The sequence below is a fragment of the Clavelina lepadiformis genome, chromosome 2 (assembly GCF_947623445.1).
Source record: "Clavelina lepadiformis chromosome 2, kaClaLepa1.1, whole genome shotgun sequence".
Classification (NCBI taxonomy): domain Eukaryota; kingdom Metazoa; phylum Chordata; class Ascidiacea; order Aplousobranchia; family Clavelinidae; genus Clavelina; species Clavelina lepadiformis.
In genome coordinates, this window is record NC_135241.1 from 22045725 (window position 1) to 22065823 (window position 20099).

A 20099-nucleotide genomic window follows, 5' to 3' on the forward strand; every position below is an offset into this window, starting at 1 on the left:
AATAAACCGTAAATTACGGGTTATATGATTTTGTTGTTTGAACATGTAAAACGAATGACGTCATATACATGTTGCTAAGCTACCATTTATGCGAAGGAAATTTATTTGCAAAAAAATATGCGGATGATATTATGACAGAAATATACCTGGTTCAATAAGCTTCCACTTGGCATGTTGAGTGTTCACTAGTTCACATTCAGTTTCATTAAACTTTAAGTAGTTTTTAACAAAAGTTTTCAGTCTGGTGTCAGGATTAAGAAACGTTAACTTGAACGGTGGTGACTGGTGATTGGGATTTGGCTGATTGCCATTGATGAAACTGCCAAACCAGTTAATTTAAAATTCACCGGAAAGTTTTTTGTTGAGAGCGAAAAAGAAGATCTGGATTTCATGGTAGGATTTGCCAAGAATTGCAGAAGCATTGGCAGAACGGTGAAAAGCTAAGCTAGGCTACATTATATTGACGGTCGATGAAGACACGAAGTCGGCTCACTGCTACAGCCTTTATTAGGAAACGCTTAGAAGCCAAGCGGTAGATTGTGTTGCTAGACTGTAACAATTATCTTTTTCTGGAATCGTAACACGGTTGTTGTAATTACCCTTGGGCATGGCATATCATATCAACCTTCAGTGTACGACCCCAAGAAATCCAGATATTATTCAGATATCATATAAATTCTCTCCAGTGTTGATTTTCCCATAAGCTAAGGGGTAATGGACAATGCGACATTGTTAGAAAATGGAAGCAATGGTCAAAGGCGGTAACATAGACGATGATGATAATGGACAATGACCATAACTAGTATTTCCATTTCTTTTATAACAACAGCTCTTTTCAACATCGATCTCGATCTTAATTCCTCCCCTGGAATAATCCAACTTCCATAGCCTAATAAACATCCTAACGATTTTTTGAAAAATTATTCAATTTTATTTAATGCCCAAACTCTCAAAGTTATAACAGAAATAGAAACACAGGTTGCCACCATTTTCCATTATTAGCATTGTCCTTTACTGTCATTGTTATTATCACCATTTTCAGCTGAGTTTTAAGGTAAAATTCTCTTTCATTTTTCACCCCCAATTTTGTTTCTTACTGAGCAAGTAAAGAGCTCAAAATATTTTATGCATAAAATCGTTGTTGTTTGATTCCAAAAATGGTTTCTTGCAAGTTGAATGACTAAGTCACTTACGTGTATCCCAATTTCATAAACAACAGCCTACAAGTTACTTCAACTTTTATTATTCATGTTACCTTTTGACCAGGTTTGGTTAAAAGCTCTAATAACTTATTACTTGGTGATTCAGTTCTGACAGCACTTAAATCATTTTTGTCATGAGAAAGAACAGTTAGCTCAAATAATTTTAATTATATTTTGGCTCTATTGATAACAACGCTCTGTTTTAAAAGGTTTGAAGGAAAAATATGTTTTGTACAAGATAGGCCTACATATGTTTTTAGAAGTGGCCTATAGGTGTTAATGTTAAGTTTTCTAAAAGAAATTGTTCTCTACCAGCAAACAAGAAATTTCAGTGTGCTACTCAGATTTGTTAGTCCGCAACTATTACAAGCAAAACCCTGAAAGAACATTAAAAATTTTTTCCTTTTAAAACTCACTTTATTATTATCTGTTGCTGAATACTGTACATATTACACGTTTTCTTGTTTTTTACCTACATTTTTAGGTGAATCGCAAACAACTAAACTACACAGTGACTTGGTAAAATAAATAAGTAACATGAAGTAGACTATCTGCTGCTTGGTTGGCTTGATACTCTGCTTTTTTGTGCCACACTAGAATCACATTTCAGACATAACCACGCACTGAACTGGAAACAAATCTATTCAATTGCAAAGCCTGAGGATTTTCCAAGGTAAGTTTTTGTTGAAGTACAAGGCAGATTAGTTATAAATGTAGTGCGTTTTAAATAAATGCGAATCATTTTTTTGTTTTCAAAAGGTCCTTTTATAAAAAAATGTGTATTGAAGAAAATTTTTTTGTAAATATGTAGATTGGTCGTGCACAAAGCCACATACATTTGCAATCGTTTCCATAAGTTAAAAACCTCCTATTTAATCTTAGATGTCTGTTACTCTTTCAAACTCCAACGTCCTTGATCTGGAAGGAGAAAATCTTCCAGCTGCAGAAACTCTTCCAGCTGGAGAAACTCTTCCAGCTGAAGAAACTCTTCCAACTGAGAAGACACTTAATGAGCTTCTAGATTTGTCCCTGGGGAGTCCAGAGGTAGTAATAAACACTGGAAAGATAAATTTTTGTTACAGATGTTTTGGATGTCAGCTTATTGTTGTCAATTGTTATACTGTATTTCAGGTGGGTGCGGTGAACTTTAACATACTTCACACTTTACTAAGCTCCATATTAAAACGACTCGATCTTCAAAATGTCATCACAGAAGTTGATTCAAGTAAATATATCTTGGATAGTTTCTTTTAATGATTTTACGCTGATTAAATGAAACCTATTTACAATCATTTAATGTACTTATTCGATGATGTTTATACATGATTAAAATCTTATCATTAAACACTTTGCAGCTTGTCAGACTTGCTTGTATAAAATACCGATTTTTGTTGATTTTCATAATTTGTAGGCCAACTACCAACTGTAGAGTTACCGAAGCGAACTCTTTCAGTAGAAAAGCTAGACAAGAAGGTTTCTCACATGGAAACACAGCTGAAGGTTTTAAATTCTTTACCAAGCAACCATGATCTGATAGAAAAGGCAAGGTACGTTGACAATTAAGTATATTAATATTACTTCTTCTGTGTAAGTAATTGTCATAAAGCATTTTTGTAGCATTTATTGATAGGAGATGCTGCTTAATAAACTAACTGGCACCTAGTTTCTGTTTTTCAATTCAAACTTATTTTTATTTTTCGAGACTGATAGTAATATGAAATCAAAATTGATTTTTCTTTGATAAAGCTGTCATTGTTGTATTGCAATTTTTTTACCATCAATTGGTTATTATTCATTATGAAAAAGGAATCATATGTTTTGCAGATCTGGGACTTCTGTTTCTCCAGCTGCTGACGTCTGGCAACATCTGCAATTGCAGAAGAAAGTGGAGGCAAATGAAACTGGTGTAACAAAGGTTTGTGTAAAACTCAAACGCATTTAAATGATTTTAGCTGGCATTTTGTAAGCTCCAACTTTCAGGCTCTTTCGCTAATTGATGACCTTTTGCGCGAAATGCGTGACTTGCGAGACAATCAAAACAAAATGAAGTCAGATATGGAAAGACTGAGCGAGAAAATGGAAAAGGTAAAATAAATCACTTCTGAATTCTTAACATAGTTTAAAATATTCTTATAAATGCAACGAGATAAATCACAAAAATTATTTTTTAGTAACACAGGTTGATATGTTGCAGTAACAATTACAAGATATTAAATATGATATATATCGTCATTGGTCAATGAATATAAAGGGTAAGGACATAAAATTTTGAAAAACCATGAAATGTCTGTCCCTGTTACATATATATTCAAAGTACCACAATATATATAATTACATTCTCACAATTGGCCGTGTGTTTCCTTTGTAAACAAAAGATAAACGTGAAGTTTTATGTACCGGCATCTCTTTTCTCTCTTTGTTTCTTTTTTTTACCAAGAGTTAAGAGAAATCTCGAAGATTGCTCATCCCATTTATAAAGCCGGCCACCTTGAATTGACGCGTCCTAAAAGCACTTTATTGGGCCGTACAACAATACACAATGGGATTTAAACCTCACATATAAAAGTTTGATGAATGACATTCTCTATGGCTGGCTATTTATCATCCAGTCAATGCATATAACTTTTATTTTTTTTAAATGGGAGTTTTTATTTGAGCGCTAAGGAGTGCTTTATACCGTATCAGCTCTGTATTCTACACCTTGGTAGTGTATTATATTGGTCTTTTGTGGATAACTTTACACAAACAATTTCAAAATAAAGTTTTTCTCATAAATCGTTTATATAACTGGGATTGATTCTGACACTCTTTGGAAATGAGTTTTTATATCACACACACCATTGCACGTAGGCAAAAAGTATCCAAGCATTTTTACAAACATAGTATCATATATATACATATATTTATATACATATACAAACATAGTATTAAACTGCTTAAAACATTAATGTTAACTGCTACGATTTTATAAATACCGCTAACTGATTTTGCAATTTTTCTTGCATCTTTTGAGATATAGTGCTTTGTTTAGTTAATATGTATTCCGGAAATAAAAAATAGGCAAATTCATCAGTAATAGAGATTTATTTGTTTACAACATGCTAAATTTCTTCAGGCCGGAGATTTGAGTGGAATTATTTCACGTCTAGAGTCAGTTGAAGCTTATGATGGCCGCATAAATGAACTTCAGCGTGAATTGGTGAGTGTTATATAAGCAAAAACCTTGTTTTAGGTGCACGTTTGTATGCATTCAATGTAAGCACAGTTTTGGCGGGATAATTATTGCAGATGTTGTCATATGACAAAATATTGCATTGCAGGATGCTTTATCGTCCAAATTACGCCAATATCCAGATGCAAGCGAGTTTGAAAACTACATAACGTGGCCAGTGCTTGAAGAGGCACTAAGCCAACACATGAAGAAAATTGAAGAACTACAAAAGCAAAAGGTTTATATATTAGTTTATTTAATTTAATGACTGTTAGTATTACAACAGAGTCAAGCAGCTGTTAATGAGCAGTGTGACGTACTTGTGGCTGTTTGAAATTTAGCTTAGTATAAACTTGCTGTTGTGTCTGACTCACCCCTTAAACCATGTCATTAGGTAACTGCAAGCACCAAGTTGTTTTGCTGCAACTGTACGATCTTTTATTTCCCTGCAATTATTGTCCTGCATTACATTAAACTAAATTTGGAATGATATTTAAATTCTGTGTGAGATGTCGCATACCAGAACATGGCTGGTACTGATACTGTCTTGGTCATGATAACTTTCGGATAAACAGTATGAGAGCTTAGTTAAAGGATTCAATTTCTGAAAACGTTTGAAAGTGAAAGGTTTTGTTCAATTTTTTTTTAAATTATAATTCCTATTGAACCAACCACTGTCTAAACTTTACAATTTCATCATTCTTACACTAAGTTGAATACTTTCAATCTGCAGGAAATTGCGGAAGGAAAAGAAGTTGACGAGGAAGAAGAACTTAAACTTCCAACTCCTGCACAAAGTGCAACAAGTTCACGACCGGCAAGTTCGCGTCCAACCAGTTCGCGACTCAGTTCTGCTAAGGAAAGATTTCCGCAGGTGTGCCGCCTTTTCTACCAGTTGCAATTCCTATTTGTAATATCTTCACATTCTTGGCGATTGTGAATGAGCTGAACCATGCAGATTTATTCTAAAGAATTAATTAATTAAATTTCAGGCAACTGAAATGCTGGAAAGAATCGGAGCGCTCAGTGAGAGACATGAAGCTTTGGATGGAAGAGTCGTTGTACTTGAGGTGATTGTCTTTAGTCTCTTTAGAAAACTCAGAGAAGTTAAAATAAAACCCTAGTTGAAATTTTCATATAAAATATGAAACTGAAAAACCTAAGCCCAACCAAGCTCATTCAAAACCACTAGTGAATGTACAACTTTTTACTACAGTAGTTGAATCAGAACTTATAGTGTACTAGACTAACCAGTGGCCATGTAAATGACTGTTTTTCAGGAAACAATGCCAACCAAAGCCGATAAATCTGAACTGGATGAGCTACGCAATCAACGTGAGTGAAGTGAAAGTATTAAGATTTTTATGTTCCTATTTTTTTTGAAATATTCACTTTATGCTTTGCGCAACAGAGGCACCTTCTATCCCAGAAGACCTACTCGAACAACTTGCTAAGCTCAAGGAAGCCATAAGTTTCCTGGAGAAAGAAAAGGATCGGGTATGATGCGAATGTTGGCTTTTCACTTATAGAAAATTTATCAAATTTGCAACAAAAACATTCTAAAATGAATTTAAAAAACAGTTGCAAATACACAGACCGTGCTTTTATCATTTTTCAGTTGAAAGACCTGTTGCAGTTACAGCAGGATAGCATAGACAACATACTCTCAATGAGGCCCGCGTCAGATGGTACTGAGGGCGGGGAGAGCTCAGGCTATGAGTCGGCTGGAGGTTTGGCAAATGGAGTGACTGCTCTCGATTTGAGAAAACTTGAACTAGCTTGTCAAAGACTAGGCCAGAAGATGGGCAGTCATGTGAAGTATGAGCTAGTGTAGATTTTAATAGGAAACCAACACTGTGATACAACAGCCAGTCATAACAGTGAAAGATATAGGAAAGAATATTTTATGTATAGTAGAAATCTATTAACACCAGATTGTGAACGGTTAAAGGATTGAACAACCAAGCAGCAGAAGCGTGTTTTAGTCTCATAGCTGTGCACATATTGACAGAATATATTCTAAACCTAGGCAGCTGCAGCAGACCGATGATGATTTGAGTAAAAAGAACCAGGAAATATACGAAGCTGTGAAAGACATCCTCAGCCAGTTTAAGGACCTTAAGAAACAGTTGGAGCTAGTTAAGGCAACTCAGAAAGCTCTGAGTCAACAGATGATAAACCAAGCAAAAACAGCATCTTCCCGACCTGCTCCTACTCACGTGACACCAGCTCCCACTCAAACAACTTCTACATCTACGTCCACTCACGCACTTCCCACTTCCGAACATTCTTCTTCTAAATCCTCTCTTGCATCTCCAACTCCAAGTAGCACATCTCCCACTTCTTCTAATATGACTCCCTCTCCCACTCATAGAGATCATACTTCCACTCATAGAGATCACACTTCGGCTCATTCAGAGCGTGTTGCTCCTCTTCCGACCCCTTTTCCGGAAAGAATGGCTTTGTCCAGGAAAAGAAGCAATATGAAACAAAAGGTCGAGGATAATTTTAGATAAAAGAGCAGACACAAATAATCTTTCCTCCTTTGAATCGATATTCCGCTCTAGGTTTTATTTTAAAAACAGGATTCCTTAAAATTTTTAAGATGTTTTTTACACCAATACTTGTGTTGGGCAGGAATCGGACACAATCGCCAATATGCAAAACGCCTTGCTTAACCTTCAAGCCGAGCTTGAAAAGCTTTACAGACTCGTCAATGCTGCAATGGAAGAACACGACGCCAAACAAAAACACATCGACGTGAGAGAATTAAGTATATACTGCGTTTACTTAAAGTGGAATACTGGCTGGCTTAATCTGGGCGTTTGGTGGTTATGTCAGAGCACAATTCATTTATGTACTTAGCTACATTGGGTCATCGAATATATTTTCTTTTGTAGTCGCTTTATGGGTATGCGGAAAGACTTGAAGAAAAGAAGGCGGATAAGGAAAATGTCAAGATGGAGATTGATGTGGTGGGCCAACTTTTCTTAAACTTTTCTGTTGAAATATTCGATTCAGTTGGCGCTAATCGCCGTCACGTTTTAAATAACAATTGCTACTGTTAATTTTGCCTGCGCAAACACTTAATCTGCCTATTATGCTTCGTTCAAAGTACCGTTACCTTTTAATATCGCCTGTTACTCTCATGATCAGAAAGCGGATAAACGTGCCTTGGCTACCAAAGTCAATCGAACAGACTTCGACTCAACGACGAACGAAATCACAAAGAACTTGGACGAAATGCTAGAAAAGATCTTGGGGCAGGTTTGTGTCGTCACAGTTACGTTGTCCTTGTTTTAATCGTCCGTAGTTCGTTTAAGAATGCTTTTAATCGTTCGCTTTGTCACCGTGGTATACTTCCGACATACCGTAAGATTCGCAGCCTTCAGGTCGCTAGCCATAAGCTCGCTGCAATATTTGCTTTGCGGAGACTCAATTCGATCTTTCCCTTTGTTAACACGTTTTGGATTAGATCGGACAGGCATGTATACGTATGAAGATGGGCAGTAATGTTTGCTTGGTAAATCTCGAAACCGGATCACCATCTCGATATCCGAAAATGATAAGAAGTTTTCATTCAGTGAACGGGCTTGGGTTGACTTTGCGTTTGCAATCTTTGACAATTTGCGTTATCTTGAACCAGCCTATAAATTTCTTTGAACGCTTTTATTATTTGTACAAACACTTGCCTATTCATTCCGTGTCTTAATATCTCGGAGCTATACAAGTCGCCCTTGCATTTGTCCCGTTCTATTGGACTTGGTCATGGTTGTTATTGTGTTTAATCTAGAGCTCTAGACGACTTTCTCAAAGTTCGTGTTGCTTTTGATGGTAGCGCTTTGTTATTTTAAGATTTATTAAGTGCGTGGCTCCAGCACAAAAGACTTGAACCTGTCAAAATAGTAAATGCGGCCTGACCGTCGTTCGTTGCGAAACGACGCGTTCGTAGCTTAGCGTTTCCATAGCGACCAAAGATTAACACAACAGCGGTACAGTGTGTATATTGATGAAGTCACTCCACGACATATTGGTCCACATCGTTCACACGGACATGTACAGTCCTGCCAGACTCGTAAAATATTTGAAAACCGCGATATCACAAACATAACATCGTGCCGGGTAATGTACGGTCGCTTGAACACCCAAGTCGTGTGTTTGTGGTTGGTAATCCGCCTGCGTTCGAATAATTCAATTAAAGGCTTTATAAGATGTCTATGACAGTCGGTGTTTACAGGAAAGCGAATGGCAGAAAGCGTTGAAGAAACTGTCCGGTGAAGTGGACGGCAAACTTGATCGAATGGAGCTGGAAGCATTGAAACAGCATTTGGAAAACAGGTCAGCAGTCACTGCCATACATTTTAAGACATTTTCATGGACGGCCATAACATGCGTACATGTCTTTCATAACATCTCCACGTTGTTTATACAACCAGACTGAAAGCGATGAGGAAACTTCTAGAACAACGACCTGTTAAAGAAGGTTTCGCGGAAGGCGATGACGCGGCTGGCTTCAGAAAGCAACTCCTGCAAAGTTATCATTGCATATCGTGCGACAGGCCTGTCGATTTAGCCTCGACTGGGTAGGGAATGATCCACCTGTGTTCCTGGTTTTCTTGAGAACGGTTTTTCAAAAACATTAAACTAAATTTATAGACATTCTCTGTAGGTCTAAATAAATGAAAGTCGTGGTATACAGAAACTAAGATTGTTAGAAGCTTTTAATATAACCGCACTGGGTCTTATTATTTAACTTTCAATTTACACTTCTACTTTTTACAGACCAATACCCTCTATACCGGCGACAGCTGGTCTACCATCGTCCAAGTCCGTCCGTCCATATACTTCATATGAGCTGGACCAGATTCGCCAGCAAGGCAAAGGGTTAGTAGGCAACTTCACATGTTAAATCTTGTCTTTGTTGTGCACAAAATATTTCTCTTTCAGCGAATGGCGTTTAATCCAACTCATAAAATATACAGTACACTCAATACTGATATACACATCTCAATTCGCTTCTCAACTTTAGTTCTGACATCATAGAATAAGTTTTAAATCTTTGTAATGACGTCAGAAGTCACTTCATGGGAATGATGTTTGGCAAGAACTCGTCCAACTTCAAGGCAGCATTAGAAGAAAGAGAATTAGCCAGATTGAGAAAACTGGACGAACTGGTGTACAGAACCCAATCTTCCTACCCAGGCACCTACCAGCCAGAAATGCAAGGGTTAGTTTTGTGTTAGGCAGGCCAATGATAAGTGTCCGTTTTATTTAGGAATGGGTAAGATCGTAAATGTACAGATTTTAACGCAGCTTAGATAAGCGATTTAGGACTTTTGGTCGAGCAAAGTTATTTTGTAAGCTTAAGTACTTTCACAATTTATTTGCTTAGAGCACAGGTCAACTTAAGGTCAGAGCGTTGAACTGTGTTATTTTTTGTGCAAAGCAACGTCTAATTTTACAACGTCTCCTGCACCTGAACAGCAAGTCTTTCTTGTTTGTTCTCCCTGGCATGTTATTTAGTGCTAGTATTTTCGACCGGTGAAGTGGAGAAGGACGCACTGGAACTTATTTTTAGTTCCGGTGATTTAAGGTCGTAAACGCCAGATAGTAAATGCAGTGAAAGTTTGCTCAGGGAATTTCCTTTCCAGCAAGTTCTTTGAAACAAACCGTAAATCTTTGAGAAATCGAGTGCAAATTTGAAGCTAATCATTTACAGGGCATGACGAGCAAAATCGCTTTCCCCAACCAACTGCTTTATTAAAACCTTTCTTAATTATAATTTATTGGACTGGGAAATTTTTTCTGTGTTTGTTACTTTCGAGGCGTATGCGTTGCTTTGTTCCTGGTGAAATCAATCTCGCGACTGTGCTATGTTGTGGCGCAGGTTGCCTGTGTACAAGAGACTTCCAACTATTCCCTTCGAAAAGTATCTGAGGGAGCTGAGGTAACCGGGCAGCCAGTGCATGGAGCGTGTGCTGATCATGAATTTTGTCCATGCGATATAGAATCGGCTAATTGGATTCCTAACTTAAATTCGATCTTGTAATTGCATGCGAGCGTGCTCACGGTGCTCGACTGTGCGTCTTCCCACGAGCTTTTTAAATTGTTTATTTCTGCCACACATAGAAATCACATTGATTACTCATCACTCATTTTCACAGTATTTTTCATCTGCTTGTAAGCTAAATTAATCTTTTCAAAAGCGAATATGAAATTAGAAAATGCGTTTGCATGTATATGCCGTTTATGTCATTCAGGAAATTATTATTTTGCAATTGATCGGCCAATCAAAGGAAAATATTACATTGGTCGTCGTTATCTTGCGTTTTAAACTACATAGCGTCCACAAAATTTTGGAACAATTTATATCAAACTTTTTTTTAATTCTCCAAAAAGACTGAGTGGACGTCCTGTGTTAGCGCGGAGAGTATTCGAGCTTCTGTAATTTAAACCTAAATCCTTTCAGGTTTTACATAAAGTTTTCTCTAGTTCCACCTTGTGTTGCACATTGAGCTATGTCATAAACGCCTGGGCTTTGTCAGTCATTTTTGCTTCTTCTCCTACGGTGGGTTTCGTCTTCACGAAGTGATCCTTCTTCTCATCTTTGCAGGGCTGAAGGTGTGGAGCCGGACACCGTAGTTCCATCCGGAAGAGCTTGTGGTGGCAATTACACCCTCACTTATCCGCACCGCCGCTACACAAGACTGACTCATCTAAGGTGAAGCTGCTAACTTGTTGATACCCGAGTGCTTTTCAGCGCCGTGGAATAATTGGCTCTTACTATCTCGTATAAGGCCCAAGTTGCCGTTGCTCTAAAAAGTATGACGTAAGGTGACGTCTTATTTAGCGAACTTTGGCAAGAAGAGGAAGCGGTCCTGGACGTTGCTCGAGAGGAAGTTGAACTTCAAGGACACGACGGACACATTTACAAAGGAAGATTGCCGACGATCCCTCTTCCAGGAATGCAGGTAGAATACAAGTGCTTTTTTTTTGGTTATCCAACATGTTTGGAACATTTGTGAAATGTTTTTTGTCAGTGTCATTTTTCCTTCCAAATATTGTGTGGTTTGTGTTACATGTGAGGTCCCGCATTGAATTTCTCTGCGATTGCAGCTTTAAGTGGTTTTCACCGTACGACGCAATTCTGTCCCAAACGCACAATTTATTCCTTGTTATACAGGGCAGGAAAGTTGGACATCCTGAAAGCGTTTACCCACCACAACCGGGGATTTCCCCGCGTCCAAACTCGGCGCGAATGGTCCGACCCACTTCTTCCACCCGTCGCCCCACTTCGTCGGGAAACGTCCGCATCGGAGGATTATCTCCGCCACATATATCCCCCGAGCGTAAGTGAGATGGGCGATAGATTGGTTGCCAGTCGTGACGTAACTGCATCGTCTCAATTTTTTTTAAATTTTTTTTACTTATAAAGGAAAGGATTCGAAAATTTTATATTGTTAAAGGTGCTAGTGAATGTTTTATGCAGTTTTATCTATTATGAATTTTTAAAACGTTTATCAAGTCTTGGATGGCTTGTCGCCTGTAACTCGACTTTAAATTTATTTTACCACATATTTAGCTGTCAAATTGATTGATATATAACGTTTTTTTTCCTTTTCAGACTCAAACAGTCGGTTCTCCACTACGAACAGCGTCGAATAATTTGTAGAGATTTGTTATAATTAGTTTCATGTTGGTGTTTTCATGCGTCCAAATAATTTGCGTGTTTCTCATTTTTAGGCATTTGCTACTTCTCATTACTGCATTTTTGTAATTTTTTAAAACTTAATTTTTCTCCAAGCCATTTATCTGTGTTAGTTTTTACGATATTGCAAATCTATAAGAGAGTGTTTCAGTTCACTGTCAGCAAGAAACAACTGTGCCGTCCATCTTTTAGAAAACATTGCAGGTTTGCTCTTACTTCCAGCTGTGCTATCCGTAAGATTAAACCACATGTTATTGTGTGTTAAATAATGCCTTAAAACGCAGTGTTTTAAGTAAAACCGTCCATCCTTTTTTTAATTCCTGCTGTGTTGTACTCATAAGATTAAACGACGTGTTATTGTTTGTTAGATTTGCCTTGAAACTTACCGTTTTAAGTATATCCGTCCACACTTTTAAGCTTTTAATGCCTTTTGAGTAATAATAGTAACATGTTTATGGAATACTTTCGTGTATACTGTGACAAAGAAGTCTTTTGCATTCTTCTGAAATCTGATTTTGTTTTCAGAGCTTTTTTGTTTCTAATCTCTTGTCCGATTCTCTTTTTTTCTTTTTTCAATTTTTCTTCTCTCAGTTTTCTTTCAAATCGCTGAATTGTGCAAAAGTAAGAAAGAGATATTGCCATTGTTCACATCTCAAACTCTGCACTGTCAAACTTCACCACTGTCGCTAATTCATTTTTTAAAAGTGCTTTATTAATTCATCTTCCAACTATAGTCGTGTGTCTAATTTTCTTTGCTTGCATCAAAGTTTTATTTTTGTAATATTTATAGCACGTTCTCATTATGAAAAGATCAGAACTAGAGCGACATATATTTCCTGTGTTTTGCATTATCTGTTTGACGGTCATCCTAAATTTTGCATCTTAAAATATACAACTTTATACGAGCAGTTTGTATTAATTAAACTTGCTGATATTACGCTTTCTACGTCAGCTAAATATTTGTAGTTTACATTTTAATAACTGAGCCAGTGCTCTATTTCAGAGATACAAAACTGCCTTTGAATTCATAAGCCTTTTATAAAATATGGCATTCTTGATAGCAGCGTTGTGGAGATCACCCAGAAAGTAATCTGTGGATAGATGGACCATTTGCCGTGTTGTGGGCTGCTTCGATTTTGCGTTAATTTTCATTCATGAACAAATTGTTTGCGCGTTTGTTAAAAAACACAAAAGACAGAGAAAAAATTTACTGTGAAGTAGGGATGGGCCGATACGAACCCAAACCCGAATAGATTCGCCGAATATCGCGTTTATGGAAGATTCGGGCGAACACGAATACCAACAATGGCGAACCCGAATACAATATTACTTATAAATTTACAAACTTTTGTTAAAAATTATGATCTAGTTTCCCGACAAAGCTAAACTAGAGTCAGCAGTACTTACAATGAAGGTCGTTTTCCTAACGATTTTGCTTTTTCAATCGTTTTTTAAACACTATTTTTCGAAAGAAAGCGATTTGTTTATCGATTACGTCATTTTAGAAGCAAGACTTGACAACTGTTTGAGGAAATTTTATTGTTTGGTTCTAATACGAATAGATTCGGGATTCGTTCGTGTCGACCTTCATGATATTTGGGTGTTTGGCGGGAGGGGACTTCACCATTTCTGCGCACTTAAAGAAATTTTTGGAGCTCCGGTTGCCCGCGAGTATTGTCTTTTTCTTATCTTAATTTAGATGTGTAGCGCGCTCTAGACCGATTTTTATTTTTGCACGAAATAAGAGAACGCATGGAACAGAGCATCACCGTCCATTCAAAGCTTGATGACGGTCAAGCCAAAGTAATCAAAAAGAGTCAACAAGTCTTCAAGGAAACTACTAACAGACTATTAACTATTATTAAACTATTAACTTATTAACATGACTGGTTATGAGGTCTTTTTCCAAACCACAAAACAGTTTCCAACCTTCTTATTGGAAGCATCTAGCAGCAACAAGGCTAATTAAAACATGAAATTCTGTGAACAATGTGAAACTCAATTGTCCTATAGATGTCCAGTATAATTTCCTTTCCTGTAGCAAGAAGTAACTGAACTATAGAGTTTTATCTGTTTTTTTTTCGTACAACGCTCATACACTTCCTTAACGTCATGTCGGAAACGTTCTGGAATCTTTAGTTTGTGTCCTGAAAGCAAGAGCTGGCACTGTGTGCTGACATGTACACCAAGCATGGAAAAAACGTTATAATAGCACGCGATTTTATATTCGAGTTTATGTTCCATATAAAGAATGTTTTGTCGTTTGCTTCTATACTGAGAAAGTAGCCTATCTGTGCTACCACAAATTGAACTGTGTTTCTTCATGGTTAATTACCTGTCATAAAGTTCAAAGACGTCCTCACTACGCAGTGGTTTAAAGATTGACTGTCACGGTTACACGGGAAAAAATCGTTTGTTCAAAGCTACTTGTTCATTGTTTCTTGTTCACCTAACGTTATCACATAGTAACATAAATCTACCTCATAATATAAATCTTACATCAATTAAACCTCAAATAGCCAAAATCAACTTTCCCAATGGGAGCACGACATATGGCCGCGGGAAAGTGGCCGCGAACAAACTCACCGGGGTCAACTGAACGTGACGTAAATTGACCGCAGACAAACTGACTGTGACATAAACTGGCCGGCGATCAAATTAACCGTCGATAAATTGGCCGGCGATCAAATTAACCGGCGACAAATTGGCCGTCAAAAGGTCAAAATTTTAAACTCGGTAGTATATGATATGTAAAGTAAATATTTGTTTGTAACTATTTCCTTTGTTTTTAACAAAATTGTTTTTTATTTCAATACACATTGAAACGTTTATTGAAATAAACAGAAGTGACTAGATAGTGAATTAGAATTTTGACCTTTTGACGGCCAATTTGTCGTCGGTTAATTTGATCGCCGGCCAATTTATCGACGGTTAATTTGATCGCCGGCCAGTTTATGTCACAGTCAGTTTGTCTGCGGTCAATTTACGTCACGTTCAGTTGACCCCGGTGAGTTTGTTCGCGGCCACTTTCCCGCGGCCATATGTCGTGGAACCTTTCCCAATACCCATTTTTCTAACCTTACTGTCTATCTTTTGCAACCGACTGCCTGGCCTACTTTCGGTGTAATTGTCACTCTCTAATTGTTAAACGTTTGTTAGCGCTTTTTTCTACAGAGGCCTGGTAAGTACGTTTCATGTCAAACGTTGCAACAATCAAACAACCATTTAAAGCATTTATAATTAGCTAAAATTTATTCTGGAAAATCAATAGAAAGGGCAAAAATCGTTGAGAATAACAAAAACCATATACACTGATATATGAGCTATACAACACTTTGCCGCAAATTAAATAAGTGAGATTTGTGTTCAATGGTATCGGTCACACGCAATGCTTTATGCTACAATAATAGTCAATATACGTTGTTTTATATACGATTTCTCCGTTGAAATGATCCACTATACGCTATACCACCATTGGGCAAGGCTAAATAGTCAAACCATCGTTTACAGTCGCTATATAAGTGTATTTATACAAGCGTTTCCCAGTTAAGTTATTAATATGTTTTATTGCATTCGAGCTTTATTCAATCAATTGTTTTTTTAGATATTCACATATTTTTTTTCAAATGTTCTGGTGTTTTCTGGGTTTCTTTTAGGTTGAATACGCACTTTGCAATGATCTTGAACCCTTATGTTGCAGTAATACTCTACCGGGCTCCGAATGCGCTACTGACGACACAGATATGTATGTTTATATGAGAAGTTTGTCCCGTGATTGTTAGTCAAGAGTTTCACGAGTCAATCACAAATCGAGTTTCGATCTCCTGCTGAGTTTCCTGATTTCCTTTTTCTCTTCGACGACTGCAGATGCCTTCTCTTCTTTTTCTTCCTCGTCTTCTTCATCAAAGTCATCATCTATGTCGACGTCATTACGATCGTTGCTTTCGCCTTCAGTGTCGTCATCGTCTACGTCATCATCTAGGTTGTAATCATCGTCATCGTTTTCTGTGTTAATCTTCCCGGAGAGAACTTCCGAGATCCATTTCTCCAGTTCCGCAAGAGTCGGAAGGCGCGATTTTCGACGAGCCATCCAGACACTATCCGCCTAAACAAGTGGACGTTACCAAGCCAAGTTCCATGTCCATGTGTCTCATAATTATGCGGTTATTCTATGTTAGTTAATCGTATTTATGTAAATGTTAACCATCGTCGTCATCATTTACTTACGTCAGTCACATTGACCACGCCGATCTGTGGCTCACTCAGATCGACACCGAACGTGCGCTCCCAATAATCATGGAGCTAAAAATTATAACAATGTTTGATTTGATGAAAGATTGCATTGGTCACTGTTCAGATCCCATCAGTTGAATTTTAACACAAAAAACTTTGCTTCGAAATTGTGCAATGTGCTTGTACTGACCAATGCAAAGTCGTCCGGGTCGATCCACACTATTGACAAGTTCGGGTCATCCGTGTGCAGCTGAGCAATCTCTTTCAAAAGTTGAAGAAATTCGAATCCTTCGGGATCAGATTCATCTGCGAACGCCACCACGTGGATATCGTTTATGTCGTCCTCCTGATGCGCAAAAAATAAAATAACTTAAAATCTACAAAATAAGTTTGTGCCAGCAGCGTTGCTAAGGCTACCGTTGGGACTTTTGTCAAAGAAAACTAACTTGTACGTAACCCGCTTTCAAAATCGTTTTGTAAACACATTTTTTCAAACTTCAATAGGAGGCAAAAATATATGGAAAAAATTAAAAAGATTTTTGTGCAAATGCTATATGAATGGTTGCCGAGGCAGCTTTCATACCGACCCAGATGTCGTACAAATTGATAGGACGAAGTTTCCGCAGGGTAGCGCGCTTGTGGTCAGAAACAAAATCTTCGATGTCGCTATTATCGTGAGGTAAATTTCCAGACATAGTGATCGACTTCTTCATGTATGGCTCGTAAAAGTCAATTTGATTGACCTCGGTCAAACCTAGCTGCTTGGCTAACTAGAATAAAAGTTTCTTCTTGAGAAAACTACTTTTGGATGACCACAAACTCTTATATAACTAACATGTTGGCTGCAGAGGCTGGATGTAAGCTAGAGACTGACCAGTTTTTGAAAGACAGCGTAGAAGGAAATAAGCGGTTGAAAGTCTAATGCCGCGTCCACGAAGTCATCGAAAGCTGTAAAATAAATGGTTTAATTGATTGAGAAAGACTTGAAACTGTGTTGAAAATAAATTTCAGTTATGCAATTTGTCAGCGACAACTCAATACGAATATTAAGTAATTAAGAATATTAATTAATTTAATTTAATTTAATTTAATTTAATTAATTAATATTAATTAATAATAATAATTAATATTAATTAAATAAAAAGAACTGTTCAGGAATTGAATTTATAAGAATCAAAAACGAAAAAAAAATTTTCTAACATAGAATTTTGTGCAACAAGATTTGTACGGACAAAATGTTATCAAGCTTACCCGCGCTGCTGCTGCTTTCAAAATAGCCGATAACTTTGCTCAATTCGTTTCGTTTGAATGCCTGGATTTCTATTTTAGTGTTGATCTCCTCCACTGGATGTTCGTCGAGCTAAGCATATTGATAGGCCTAGTAAGTTTACTGAACTATTAATAAAACAAATTTCCAGGTAAGGCTCGAGTGAGTCACATTGTTGTTACGCACAAATCTCATCCCTGTATTTTATCTATTTCAAGTCGAAAGCCCAAACTCCGAGCACGCATATAGCTCACCTCAAGTATAAATTCAACCAAAAAATCCGTCGAGCGTTGACCGTCGTAAGCCACCTTGTGTCCAGACTTATAAGCGTAAATTGCACCGGCTTCAAATATTCCTGCAAAATAAATTTGTGTACAGGCTAACTGTGAAAGCGTTTGGACGGCGTGCTTGTTACTGTTCAACTCACTCCTACAAATGGAATATAGGCTACATGTACAAGTCTAAATTTTGTCGCTAGTTTTGTTTTCTTAGTAAATTTTACGTACGTAACATTACGTTACTTACGTTACGCCGTTTACGTTTTGTTTGTAAATGTAAAGCACAAGTCACAAAAAAGATTTTTTCTACTTAAGATCTTTCCTAAGAACTTACCCAGTTTCTCAGCCAGTTTTCTGTCGTTCTGCAGATTAACGACCCCAAAACCGACACCTTCTCTTTCCGTAATCTGTGCAGCTAACTGAAAATGGAAAAAAGGATTTCATTTTTATATTAAAATTCAGATATTCTCTCAATGCTTTCTCACCTCCAGCATCTGTTCAGTCAAGTACCATTGATTTTCTTCATACGCGTTCTGTGGGTCCCGTGTGATTGTGAAAAAGACGACCAAGATATCATACTTCTTCAGAAATCTTTCGAGAAAATCAGTGTTTTTTTTGGAAAATAAAACCCACTTTGTTTTGTTAACGAGTTGATGAATACAAGGTTTTTTTTATCAAACGTATTCGCACGTCTGTTTGTATGCAGATATAAGCTTGGCTATATTTAACGATGACGCATGCGCCTGGCGAATAACCTTGTGAAGTGATGACGTACAATTATGCCAATCTTGTAACCAGAGGTCACTTTGCGAAAAACAATTATAACGACGAGCAGGTTTGTGTAGAGCGGTGCTAAGGCTCTACAACTTACGACCTTTCACGGGAACAATACCCGAGATCCCCAGAAAAACTTTAAACATGCTTTTATTTAACATTATACTGTATTTCCAAAACTACAATCCAAATTAAAAAATATTCTAAAACATCAATTAAATTAACTTAAATTAAAGTTTTAATTAAACTTTGCATAACATTGTGATAAAGTATATTTTTGCAGTGCGCGGCAGGATTATCAGGATTCCTCAGATATAAATATGATAACAAACTTGCCTGTTAAAATTCTTTCTACTCAGATTAATCAGACGATCTTTTCCGTCATGGGACGGAAATTCCAGACCACGGCTTCCGGCTGTCAGTTGCAACCCTAAATTTATTTAAAGAAACCTTGTTGATGTCAGAAAGAGACATTTAGGACCATGGACATTTACACCCGTGCTACAAGTTTACTTTCCAGAAATGTCTCTAAAATTTTTCCAACGGTCCCTCAAAATATATACTTCTGCAACTATACAGCTGAAAATTAGCACTTAGCCTAAAGTCGCGGTCTCTTAAAATTTCTCAGCAGTCGCAAAAATTTAACCTAAAAAAAGCCTGGCTGTAAGTATTTTTAAACAAAAAACAAATATACACAAGCCAGAGAAATACTCAGTCATAGACTCACCAAGTAAAAGATAAAACGTTCCAAAAGCGTTCAGGAGCCTCATAGCTTGAACCTTTCCGCAGAGCATCTTCTAGCATTGGTAATTATTTTAACACGCCGGCTATTTATCACCCTTATCTGGAATATATCTGCGTTTAAGACGTCACCGAAATAACGGTCTGATTGCGAAATGCTTTGCAATTTATGTCATTTTTTCTCTGCGGCTCGTAGGTCGAATGTCAGCTGCCTGCAATTTGTTGAACAAGCTTACGCGCTCATGACGTGATTTCTCATCGCTCATGGCGTGATCAACTTTTCATTGCCTGCCAGTCAACGTGTCTGTTTCTATCTTTAGTGCAAAAAGTAACACCTAATGGTGTAATAAATTTTATCAAACACACTTTGGTGTAACGAATTTTTTGGTTTGATTTGTCACTCTATTAAGCAGTTGTTGAATAGCGCATTGAAAATTTGATTAATGTGAGTTTATCGTGGTAAGCTTTTATAAAATTATCATCATTAACGCATGCTTACAACAACTGACTTTATTTTTTCGTGCTTACTGTGCTTTTGACGAAAAATAAAATCTTTAATTGATTGAAATTTTCGGGCAAAATTAGGGCTGTTGGACTCAAATATTGAAATATTGTTCCCTCTACATGAAACAAGAAACCTCAACTACGACTCAAAAAAGCTGTCGTGAGAGGGCGCTGCAATGCC

At 37.2% G+C, this 20099-nt stretch overlaps 2 protein-coding genes across 7 annotated transcripts; one reads left to right on the forward strand and one right to left on the reverse strand.

The window, feature by feature from the left end:
* The first annotated feature begins 157 nt into the window (after positions 1-157).
* On the forward strand, positions 158-13026 carry LOC143447533 (uncharacterized). Of its 6 annotated transcripts, none has more exons than XM_076947724.1 (26): positions 158-532; positions 1687-1875; positions 2085-2246; positions 2334-2427; positions 2614-2749; positions 3027-3117; positions 3183-3287; positions 4318-4401; positions 4523-4651; positions 5147-5287; positions 5406-5483; positions 5694-5748; positions 5825-5910; positions 6032-6231; positions 6443-6908; positions 7051-7173; positions 7314-7388; positions 7570-7680; positions 8651-8751; positions 8850-8996; positions 9196-9297; positions 10301-10360; positions 11027-11134; positions 11264-11384; positions 11597-11762; positions 12038-13026. In XM_076947724.1, exons 3-26 carry the CDS (start codon positions 2085-2087, stop codon positions 12076-12078), a joined length of 2982 nt encoding a protein of 993 aa, XP_076803839.1. In that variant the 5' UTR covers positions 158-532; positions 1687-1875; the 3' UTR covers positions 12079-13026. The 6 variants fall into 6 exon arrangements, with proteins under 6 accessions (XP_076803839.1, XP_076803836.1, XP_076803838.1 ...); XM_076947721.1 differs by lacking the exon at positions 10301-10360 and adding an exon at positions 9488-9640 and having other exon boundaries at positions 159-532; XM_076947723.1 differs by lacking the exon at positions 10301-10360 and adding an exon at positions 9491-9640 and having other exon boundaries at positions 159-532.
* Positions 13027-15354: 2328 nt separating this feature from the next.
* On the reverse strand, positions 15355-19595 carry LOC143447350 (calsequestrin-2-like). The gene is made up of 11 exons (XM_076947408.1): positions 19401-19595; positions 19010-19103; positions 18385-18490; positions 18234-18318; positions 17876-17976; positions 17606-17714; positions 17229-17302; positions 16942-17124; positions 16545-16700; positions 16349-16423; positions 15355-16226 (listed from the first exon to the last, which is right to left on the reverse strand). The coding sequence occupies exons 1-11, from the start codon at positions 19465-19467 to the stop codon at positions 15924-15926; spliced, it is 1353 nt and encodes a 450-aa protein (XP_076803523.1). The 5' UTR covers positions 19468-19595; the 3' UTR covers positions 15355-15923.
* Between the last annotated feature and the right edge of the window lie 504 nt (positions 19596-20099).